General features: G+C 39.1%; 1 protein-coding gene across 5 annotated transcripts in view; it reads left to right on the top strand.

The window, feature by feature from the left end:
- LOC140454623 (alpha-actinin-1-like) overlaps nucleotides 1-12151 on the top strand; it is a 108182-nt gene that overhangs the window by 59876 nt on the left and 36155 nt on the right. For all 5 annotated transcript variants that reach the window (XM_072549522.1, XM_072549521.1, XM_072549523.1 and 2 more), the window contains exons 4-7: nucleotides 385-471; nucleotides 3027-3114; nucleotides 6726-6804; nucleotides 7029-7110. In XM_072549522.1, the coding sequence (XP_072405623.1) occupies nucleotides 385-471; nucleotides 3027-3114; nucleotides 6726-6804; nucleotides 7029-7110 (336 nt within the window). The remainder of the gene's footprint in view (nucleotides 1-384; nucleotides 472-3026; nucleotides 3115-6725; nucleotides 6805-7028; nucleotides 7111-12151) is intronic.

The following is a 12151-nucleotide window of genomic DNA, read 5'->3' on the forward strand; positions in this document are numbered from 1 at the left end:
TGTAAAATATTAATGTTTTTGATTATTACTGAATTGTTCAAAAATGGTAATGCAGCTCTATCTGTAATTTAGAAACTTCAAATTACTGGGTTTTTGGGTCTATTACCACATGTAGATTTACATGCATACTGAGCAAGTATGTAATAACTATGCAGCAATGTTGTCAAGTAAATGGGGACATTTTAGGGATATAGCTTGTGATCAGGGAAATACTTAGGATTGAGGTTTGGATTCTGTTGTGCAGCTTGTTTTCAATGGAGAGTTTAAAGTGGTGTACGAATATTTTGATTCTACTCAGTTCTAATTTTGAAATATCAGTTTCAGCTGAGATTTTATTTCAGATTAACAAAAACAGTACAATTTTCAGATATGTTTTATTTTCAGAAATTGTGGATGGCAATGTGAAGATGACCCTAGGTATGATCTGGACAATCATACTTCGTTTTGCTATTCAAGACATATCTGTGGAGGGTAAGGACAAATTTTCATTTTGGAACATGAGCCCCTAATGGTGCTTGCTTAGGGCTTTAAATTCTTTAGCCTGATTATTGTGCCCATGGAACTGATTTCTTTCTGCTACCTTGAACACCACGCATGGTATTAGAGTTGAAAATAGTGGGATATTTCTTAACTTCGGGCATGTACAAGTTGGGTAAAGGATGTCGCAAAGTGAATTAGCACAGCAGTTATTTGCGTTCTTGCTCCCTTTTCAGGTGTTCCCCCCTCCCCCTGCAGTGCAACAGGGCTGTTGGCTATGGTTTTGCCTTATTTAGGCTCTGCAAATTCTGAAATGTTAGGATAGTTTTGTTCAAAAGGTATTCTTCTAACTCTCTAAAAATCTGATTGTATTTGGGACAGTTTGCATTCAGGTTGTAAGTTTGCTCGCTGAGCTCGAAGATTTATTCTCAGACATTTTGTTACCTAACATGGTGACATAAGTAGTGAACCTCTGAAGTGCTGGTGTTTTGTCCCACTTTCTATTTGTCTTGGTCTGTTGTGGTAGGTGATATCATTTTCTGCTCTTTTTGAGATGTCGATAAATGGGGTCCAAATCAATGTGTTTATTGATGGAGCTCCGGTTTGAATGCCAAGCCTCCAGGAATCTGTTTAGCCTGTCCCAAGATGAATGTATTGTCCCAGTTGTAGTGTCCCTCATTGTCTGTGTGAAAGGATACTAGTTGACCATATCATTTGGTGGCTAGTTTTCTACCAGTCTGTCCGATGTAATGTATGTTGCAGTCCTTGTAGGGTATTTTGTATGTGTATTCTGTTGGTTGCTGGTACAGGGTCCCTTTAGCTTCATCAAGCTGTTTTGTGTGTTGGTAGGTTTGCAGGCAACCATGATGTCGAGGGGCCAGTCTGGCTGTCAGCTCTGAGATGTCTTTGACGTATGGTAGTGTGGCTAGAGTTTCTGGGCATATTGTGTCATCTTGTTTAGGTTTGTTGTGGAAGAATTGGCAGAATGCTTATCGGGTACCAGTTGTTCTAGAGTATGTTGTATAGTACTTCAGCATCTTGTAGTTCCTGGGTGCTGCAGTGAGTTGTGGCCTTAAAACACTGACAGAGGGACACCTGGGACAACGCATCCATCCTGGGACAGGCTAAACTAAGACATGCACGGGAATTCCTAGAGGCCTGGCATTCAAACCGGAACTCATCAACAAACATGTCGATTTGGGCCTTGTTTACTAACCACTCAGAAAAAGAACTGGAAGTGATATCACCCACTGCAACAGACCAAGACACACCAATAGAAAGTGCTTCAATGGAGGCTCACTGATGTTGGTGAGCATGGTGCCAAAAGGTCGGAGAACAAATCTTCCAGCTCAGTGAGTAAACTTGTAACCAGAAAGCAAACCGTCCCAAACACAACCAGATTTCTAGAGTGAAACACTGAAGACTATAGGCAATTTAGCATGGCTAATTCATCTAACTTGCAGACCTTTAGATTGTGGGAGGAAACTGGAGGACCTGGAGGAAACCCATGCCCAGTGCAAATGTTTAACATGGGCTTTTGGTAGCAAAACGGAAAAATATCCATCCTCTATGAAAAATTCAGTAGATTTATATTTGGTCAAAGTTGCCACAGTCCCAGTAGACCATGGGGCTGCGTTCTCAGGTGACTAGCAGTGAGTTTAACCTGAGGGTCACTGTGTCCCTCAGGTGAGTAGCAAGGTTGAGAAGGCAGGACCTTTATGGTAATCTCAGCCAGAGTAAGACTTGAACTTGTGCTGTTGATGTCATTCTGCATTGCAAACCAGGTATCCAGCCATCCAACCAACTGAGATCACTGACTCAGATTTGTATTTAAATATTTTGAAACAATAGAAATTAAGGACTTGATTACTTTCACCAAACAGATGAAATAACTTCAAATCTGGCTGTATCACGTGAGCATTAAAGATAAATAACCTTTCTTTGACTACTTTAAGGCAGATTTGATTTAATCATGATCATTTGTCTCACTGACTAGTATTCCAGTGTAGATACTGTAATCTTTTGTTCACCTATTTTTGAATGCATTTGAAGTGGGGAAGTTGACCTGTAGAAGTCAAGAATCTGAAAATGCATGAAATATGCTTGTTGCTTTGTTTCTAAAACCAGCTAGTTGATAGTATGATGCTGTATGATTGCAGCTGTTGGCCTGTATGTTCAGAAATTAGTTTATCAACTTGCACACAGTAATCATTGATGAGCTTTATTATGGAATTATTATCCTTTCTTAGCTACAATGCGACTGATACACACACCAGATTAAGCGATGCTTTTGAACTGCTTCCTGGCAGAATCACGTTAATTGTTGAGAGCCAGGTGGTATTTGACGTGTAGTATCCTGTGGGGTCTGCAAGTTAACAGGAAGCAAGATGATCCTGGATAGCAATTTTGCTCTGAATTAGTTTGCTAATCTGGGTGTGATCTCTTAAGATGCCTGTTATTCTTACATGCTACGAAGTGCTTTGGGGCTGCTTCGCAGAGTACTTTGATTTCTTCTTGTCTTTACCTTGCCAAATTTTTCCTTTTTCTAGAGACCTCTGCCAAGGAGGGATTGCTGCTATGGTGCCAGAGAAAGACTGCACCATACAAGAATGTAAATGTGCAGAACTTCCACATCAGGTATTGGTTGCAGCATGTGAATATCACATTTTCCATGGTGATAGCAGGAAATTGATTTGAGCTTGAATTAGTGATGCATTTCCCCTTTTAATGGTCTTGTAGTAGCCAGTTATTTCCACAGCCAGTCTTGCTAGTTTGTAATCTTCTATCCATGATAGTGACATTTCTGTACACCCTGAAGCAAATAAATTGAGATAGTAGTTACCGTTTTGAGCATTTGTCACGACGGTCACTGCTGTGAAGAAGTTATGCTATGTGCAATATACCTTTCCTCAAATTGTGGTACAGCAAGGCTACAGTTCAACCGTGGTGATATTTGGAACGTGCTCCAGTTGTCCATTTGGTTATTTTAATTTGAATTCTTGTGTTCACTTTTGACTTTGGTGTTAATTTGCTTTTCTTTTAAAGCCGAAACTTGAGCACCATTTGAAATGTTGGTATGTCAGCCATTTGTCCATGTCACCACCTTTTCTAATATAATCCACTGTGGGTGTAAGTTTGCTCACTGAGCTGGAAGGTTTGTTTTCAGATGAAACTTGAAAGGATTCAAAAAAGATTTACAAGGATGTTGCCAGGGTTGGAGGACTTGAGCTCTCAGGGAGAGGCTGAACAGGCTGGGGCTGTTTTCCCTTGAGTGTCGGAGGCTGAGGGGTGACCTTAGAGGTTTGCAAAATTGAGGGGCATGGATAGGGTAAATAGGCAAAGTCTTTTCCCTGGGGTGGGGGAGTCCAGAACTTAGAGGGCATAAGTTTAGGGTGAGACGGAAAGATATAAAAGAGACCTACGGGGCAACTTTTTCAGAGGCTGGTAAGTTCAAAATTTGGTAGAACAGGGGGCGAAACGTTTGCAAGACAAATTCCCAGCTCGGCGAACAGAACCACAACAAAGGCTGGTACGTGTATGGAATGAGCTGCCAGAGGAAGTGGTGGAGGCTGGTGCAATTGCAACATTTAAAAGGCATTTTGATGGGTATATGAATAGGAAGGGTTTGGAGGGATATGGGCTGGTTGCTGGCAGGTGGGACTGGATTGGGTTGGGGTAGATGGTCAGCATGGACGGGTTGGACCGAAGGGTCTGTTTCCATGCTGTACGTCTCTGACTCTTTGACGCTGTTTCGTCACCATACTAGGTAACATCAGTGAGCCTCCAGTGAAGCACTGGTGGTAAGGCCTGCTTTTTATTTGTCTAGGTTTCACCGTTTACTGTTTTTTTTAAAAGAAATCATTGATACAGTTGAACTCTTTAAATGTTACTAATGACTAAAGGATAAAATAATCCTGCGTAAAAGGACATGAATGTGCTCTTATTTTATTGCAGTTTCTAACAAGTATTGCATTTGTGAACTGGTTTTCTCAAATGTTGTAAGACACTATAGGAATCCCTACAAGTTTGCTAGGTTCTTTTGCAGATCTTTTGGCACATGGATATTGTTTTACAGGGGCTAAGCTCTTGTTCATTCCCCCAATCCTCGAAAGACAGTTTTTAAAAAAAATGTTCTATTTCAAGCATTACTCATTCTCTTAGAATGCAACTGTATATGCTTAAACTACTTCCTGTGCTGAAGACTTGTCACTGACTACCCTAAAAGAGGAATTAAGTTTTCCCTATTCTAAATTACTATTCACCTTTTTTAAATAGCTTTTTAGAGAACTACCACAATCACTGTTGGCTTTCATTGCTCAACTGGAAATTGTATTTTGTAGGCCTCCTTGTAGCTTTATTATCTCATTCTGGTGTGTCTTTTGTTTATTATCTGGGTTCAATCTAATGTCTTTTGTACTTGAGGTGATGCCCATGAATAACCACTGTCGTTATCTTGAATACATTTATCATGTCTCCTGTGCTTGTCTATCTAAAGCCCAAAGTACTGCATTGTCTTTGTGCAAGATCTAAAAGGTCGTGATCAAAGAATTGTCATTAAACCCATTGGTATCTGTCCTCACGCATCTTGAATTTTTCAAATTATCATTATTTCTTATTTTATAACTAAAGTTGCACCTATCTATTAAATTGTATCCACTCCTCTAAAGATCTTCCTGTCTGGATATCTTTTTTTAGTGTTATACACAGTTTTGATATCCAGTTGGACTTTTGTCATCTCCGGATTTGTGGATGTGGGTTTGCTAGCTGAGCTGGAAGATTCGGTTTCAGAAGTATCGTCACCATACTAGGTAATATCAGTGAGCCTCCAGATGAAGCACTGGTAGTATGGCTCACTTTTTATTTGTTTAGGTTTCCTTGGGTTTGGTGACATTTCCCATTCTTTTTCTCGGGGTGGTAAATGGGATCCAAGTCAATGCATTTGTTGTGTGTTCCGGTTGGAATGCCATTTTTGAAGCATGGCATTCCAACTGGAACTCTCTGAACAAATGCATTGATTGGGATTCAATTTACCAACCCTGAGAAAAAGAACAGGGGTTGACTTCACCAAACCCAAAGAAACCTAACCACATAAATAAAAAGTGAGCCATACCATCAGTGCTTCATCCGGAGGCTCACTGATGATATTACCTAGTGTGGTGACGATACTTCTGAAGCCGAACCTTTCAACTTTAGTGAGCAAACCTACATCCAGTACCTCAACCTGAGCTACAAATCTTCTCAAAACTCGCTCTGGATTTTGTTTTGGAAAATGTCCCAAAACCATTACAGAACACTGCTGTATGAAGAACAGATGCATTCTTAATAAACCCTCCTTATGCTGGAGGATTGTTAGCCACTGCCTTTCCAAAGATAATGAGGTCTGCATCCTGCGCAAGGTTTATCTATCAATGTTTTACTAGTGACTTGGGTGATTTATGTTTTGCCCCAGAATTCCATTTAAAAGAGCAAATGTTCATAATCTAGTTTCAGAATCATCTGCTTTAGGCCATAGTTTAGTTTTTTTTTGGAAATTGGAATTCTATTTATGCGAATGGAAAAACTGATATGCAATGGTTTCCAAGGATGAGAAGTTTGTTATGAGGCAAGATTGGAGAAGTTGGGACTGTTTCCTTAGAGCAAAGAAGAGATTTCATACAAGTTTTCAAAATCATGAGGTATCTGGACAGTGGGTTGGGTGAAATTGTTCCCATTTGTAAACTGGTCGAGAATTTGAGAGCACAGTTTTGGTTTTTTCCAAAAGAAGCGACGGGGAGAGTAGTATAGGAAAAACACTGGCTGCACTGGCTGGAAGTAAGGTGGAAGCTGATTAAAGCAGTTGGGAAAGTGTTACATTGTTACTAACTAAATGGGCGCATTTACAGGAAGTTAGATTGGTGCTGAGCATTTTAATTTGCTAGTGAAAAGACAACTCGCTGAAAGACCACCTTCTGCATGAACTAATTACTATTTTGTCTTCATTAAAATTCCAGTGACTAGTGATAACCTGTAGGTCTGATTCTTCTTTCCATATCTTGCAGAACAATTCTTATTACAGCAGTTTCAATTAGTCACATTCCAAGCTGCTTCAACAGTATGAAATAAAATTGAGGCTTTTTTGTAATATAATACAGATGAGGTATCCCTTTCTCTTTTTAAGGAATCCTAGTTGAAATGTTGGAAGTTGATACATTGAGGAAATAAAATGAAACTGTTCTAATATTGGGTTTTGTTTCTGATTTGGTGTCCAGTTGGAAAGATGGTTTGGCATTCAATGCGCTCATCCACAGACACAGACCAGAACTTATTGATTACGATAAGCTGAGGAAGGTATGTAAAAATTTAAAAGATTCCAGTTGAAAAATAAGATTTAGGTGAAAAACAAAATTTTCTCTGACTTTTTAATCACTACATGTTGTTATATTAGATCTGTTCTCGAAGCTGGGGTTCTGTGGGTCCTTGTATATTTATTTTGTTCAAAATGAATGCTTGCCAATGTGATAGAACATTTTTAAAAGCTGAATCTTTGGAACCTTTTTTCCTATTGTACCTAGGATGATCCACTGACCAACTTGAATAATGCCTTTGAAGTGGCTGAGACGCACCTGGATATACCCAAGATGTTGGATGCAGAAGGTTAGACACTTTGTCCTTCTCTAAAATAGCAAAGCATACACTAATAAGTTTGTGGCATTTTGCACTCTTGTATGGAAAATTGTTCCATGACTGGCCTTGAGAAAGCCCTGGCATGACTTGTGTTCCAGTTGTGTAAAATATTCTGTTCAGTCTGCCTTTGATAGATTAAGCTATTTGGAGTTCATTGTAATGTGTTTTCAACATCAGCTAGTCGTCTGTACTGTGTAAGTCATTACAGTGAAAGCATTGTGAAATTAATTTTCAGCCCATGAAACATGAAAGAAAAGATTGTAGTCTTTAGTTCAAAGCAAATCCAAATTAGTAAATTGTTTTCATGCTTGTCATATTACTAATTTTTACACCTGGCTGTTCTCTGTTTGGCTTGTCCCATAATAGTAGTGTTGTCCCAGTCGAATTCATGTTGCTTGTCGTCTGCATGTGTGGCTACTAAGGATAGCTGGTCGTGTCGTTTCGTGGCTAGTTGGTGTTCATGGATGCAGATCGTTAGATGTCTTCCTGTTTGTCCTATGTAGTGTTTTGTGCAGTCCTTGCATGGGATTTTGTACATTACATTGGTTTTGCTCATGCTGGGTATCAGGTCCTTCGTTCTGTTGAGTTGTTGTCTGAGTGGCTGTTGGTTTGTGTGGTGTTATGAGTCCTTGTGGTCGCAGTAGTCTGGCTGTCAGTTCGGAAATGCCCTTGATGTATGGTAGTGTGGCACGTCCTCGTTCCGTTGTCTTTCACTTAGACATCTGTTGATGAAATTGTGCGGGTATCTGTTTTTGGCAAATACATTGTATAGGTGTTCTTCTTTTTTTGCAGTTCTGGTGTACTGCAGTCTGTTGTGGCCCTTTTGAATAGTGTCTTGATGCAACTTCTTTTGTGTGTGTTGGGGCATGTTACACACAAAGAAGTCCATATAGATCACATCTTCTGCTCTGCCCTCATCAATCATCTTAGTTTTTTTGAAGAAGTAACTCAATCAAGTTCGAGAGACATGATTTCCCACACACAAAGCCATGTTGACTATCCCAAATCAGTCCTTGCCTTTCCAAATACATGTACATCCTGTCCCTCAGGATTCCCTCCAACAACTTAGTCAAACTTTTGGCATTTCAAACTTTGGGCAAGGGAATAAAACGGAGATCAAAGTCTTAGATGTCTGAATTGATGCTCTTTTTGATAACCTATTGTAATTTGGGCAATGCACAGTGTCCTTGCAGCTTATGTGAATTGGTATTGGATAGGTCTGCAAATGCTAATTAGATAACCTGGCTAAATTTCTTTACTTTATGGAAACATATGTAACTGTACCACCTATAAATAATGTAATTTAATATAAACAGGAACAGACCACCTCACTCCTGCTTTGCTATTCAGTTCAGTCATGAATTAACATCGGCCTTGACTCCCTTTTTCCCCGAGACCAGTAATTTCTGTCTTGTCCTTGAACTGGTGGACCATCCAAAGCCAAAGAGTTGGGGCAGTCATTTCTTAGAAATTAGTGTTTGAATTTGGACAAGTGTAGTAGCGATTAGCTTTGTATTGCACTCCATTATGATTGTTAGGGCTGCTATGTTTTGAGAAGGTTTTGTAGCTCAGGTTGAGGTTCTGGAGGTATGTTTGCTTGCTGAGCTGGAAGGTTCATTTTAAGACATTTTGTCACCATACTAGGTAGCATCTTCAGTGAACCTCTGAACGAAGCTCAGTTGGTGTTTCCTGCTTTCTATTTGTTATACTGTTAGGTCTATTTAATGGTTTGTTCCCACTGATTTTAATATCCTTGTTAATTGACGAGATTAATTTTTGGCTTGATCGAGCTGCAATGTATAATTTGTTCAAATTGAGCAATGGAGCTCTTTCGGTGGTTCATGATTGCGAGCTGTAGAGTATTTAAAACTGGCAATTTGGAATGGGAGAAATGTGTGCCTCAATAACTAACTTTGTCACACTGAACTATCCAAAATGTGCAAAAATAAAGACATAGATGGCATTCTTTTTTTTAAATCACAAACCGAGCTTACTTCAGTTCTCTGCATTAGAAATTGGTGTTGTGCTTTGTATTGAATCAGTTTAAGTTTCAATACTAACCAAAGACCTGGTTTAAATTGCAATATTTAAAAGTAAACATTCCCAAATTTCAAGTGATTCTCAGCTGATATAGCTGACACACTGGTCTGAGAAACTATTATGTAATGTTGTAATTGGTTGTTTTGCTGTACATGTTGTAAACGCACTGCATGCCAGAAGTTACCTGTGGCTCTACTTGATGATGAGCATCTTCTCAATTAATGAAATAGTGTATTTATAAATGCAATTCAGTTATTTGAGAAATAATTTTTGAACTGGTTTATGTACTTGAATGAAATGCATTTAGTGAAAGAGATCGCAAGTATGTTACATCCATATCTATTATGTAAATGGAGATTGTTAACTGGGGTTTCACTTGAGACAAGTATTGAAACACATTAAGTTAAGCTATGTCATTGCAATGTTTTTTTTAAGTAAAATTGGCTTTGGCACTACCATTCAACTGGCTTTCTGGAGTAGGACATAGGGAGTGTAAGTTCAGAAATGCTTGAGATTAGTGTTCAGTTGTGCCCTGGGTGCAGACTGCAATGAGTCTACCATGCTTGTAAAAGAAAATGTTCTAGCATCTAGTTATTGTAGCCAGGCATCACAGGAAATGGTTCACACAAATCTAAGTTGATTGTGAAATCATTAGTGTAGAATATGGTGCCATTAGGAAAGAATAATACAGGTGTTTCCTTGCCAAAATCCGAGCTGATCATATGTTGCACATATGCATGAAGATTGAGTGGTCTTCACTGAATTTCTGTTGATTTGGAGCTTATCCATTCAGTAGCTAAACTATACAGATCAGGAACAGTCCCAATTATTTGTATACCAAAGTTAGCTGAACTTGATTGGGAAAGCAGAAAAGATAATTTAAGATCAACCAGCCCACTTTATGAAGGGAAGACTTTATTTGAGACAGCATACAGGTAGCTCTTCTTTAACACGATAGTTGTGTTCTTAAGCCACCCTGCCCTAATATTTTCAAAAATGCATAATAAGAATAGCACTTAACATATCAAGGATTCCATACCCACAACAAACGCCACTTATGTATAAAATACCATTTAAAGACTGCCACAAACATTAAAAGGCAAACCAGGAAAAAAACTAGTGATCAGGGTACATGAACACCAACTAGCCATCAAGAAACGTGATCAACTATCACTTGTGTCTGTACACACAAAGAAAGAAAGACACCAATTTGACTGGGACAGTGTATCTATCCTAGGATAAGTCAAGCAAAGACATGCATAGGAATGCCTGGAGGCCTGCCACTCAATCCAGAACTGTTAACAAACATGTAGAGTTAGGCCCTATACCCAGTCACCAAAATGAAACTGTAAATGATCCCACCCACCTCAGCAACTGGGGCATATAAATAGTGAGCAGAACAGGACACTAACACTTTACCAGAAACGTGCCGATGATGTAACATCTGCAAACAGACTTACCTGTTCAGTGAGCAAGTCAGCACTTAGTCTTGGTGATGCAATTGTGATAGCCAACGTGTTTTAAAAGTTTGTGCTTTAGAAACAGGATCAGTTGCGTTATAGACAATTTGCGTTGACGATTTGTGTTTGCGGCCTTTTTTTTATTCTTAGGACCAGACATCTTTAAACTTGGTCACATTTCATCATTTGCAATGAATGCTCCTGTAACATTAACACTTCAGCAACGTAATGGACCAGAATTTTTATTTGTGTTCATGTTGTGATAGGCTCAAAGCCCTTATTTGTGGCATTAAATAAATGTGGAAGTTAAGTGCTTCCCTAGACTTGACTTCCCCATTTAACACTCTTGTTCCCTAGAACTTTGTAATTCTAAACTACAATCTCTTAATTCTGATTTTTTTTAAAAAGCACCTCCTTTTGTGATTTGAACTGCTAAAAGTCCATTTACTTAACCATTTAATTAACCCTTAATTCCTGTTACTTAACCTGTCACAGGGCAGCATGGTGACTCAGTGGTTAGCATTGCTACCTCAGAGCCAGGGACCTGGGTTCAATTCCCACCTCTGTGCAAACTCCACACACAGTTGTCATTCTCCCAGTGTCTGCATGAGTTTCCTCCCAAAGTCCAAAGATGTGTAGTTTAGGTGAATTGACCAGGCTAAATTGCCTGTAGTGTTAGGTGTATTAGTCGGGTAAATGTAGGGGAATGAGTCTGGGTGGGTTGCTCTTCAGAGGGTTGGTGTGAACTTCTTGGGCCGAAGGGCCTGTTTCCATACTGTAGTGAATCTAATCTAATCAGGAATATCCAACTGCATGCAGACTGCATGTGTGTACGTGCTGGAGCTCCCATTAATTTACAAATCTCTTAAATTGCTTACACTAACTGTTCTTATTACATTGATTTGAAGTTTGTCTACCAAAGACCTGTTGCATTTCAAACCCTCAAAATTAAGGATTAATAAATGTGAAGGGAGGTTGGATAATATTTGCCTTGGCTTGGAAAGCTGAATTCCTAGTGCTGCATGCCACGGCTCAGTCGTCAATTATCTGCAGGTTGAACAACCCACAGATGAGCTTGCTCATGAGACATTTTGATCTTGAAATGTACCAAGAATATGTGCATTTGACCCACCCCTTGGTTTATGAAATTCATGCTTATTTCACTTGCACAACATGTTTTAACCACACATGGTCATTTCCACATAACTGAATACTTCCTTTTAAACATTGCTACCTTTTTTTTTCATGTGCATGTTTTTCCTATGGAAAAAGTGCATCAATTGCAAATCAGAATATGCAGAAATTTAAATACTTTTAAAGGCTATTGAACATTGAGGACAGTATTTAAATTCTGCTTTTGAATGGTATTTTGCCCAGCTGAAGTGTACCTTCCTAGTTAACCATAGTAACACTTCTCGGAGAATTTTCAGGAGCAAACACTGGGTTTTTTTTGCTCTTTCCAAAGTGAGCTTACTGAGAAACTGTGCATTATTAACCAATAGGGAAACTGG

Source organism: Chiloscyllium punctatum, chromosome 29 (assembly GCF_047496795.1).
Source record: "Chiloscyllium punctatum isolate Juve2018m chromosome 29, sChiPun1.3, whole genome shotgun sequence".
NCBI classification, from domain to species: Eukaryota; Metazoa; Chordata; class Chondrichthyes; order Orectolobiformes; family Hemiscylliidae; genus Chiloscyllium; species Chiloscyllium punctatum.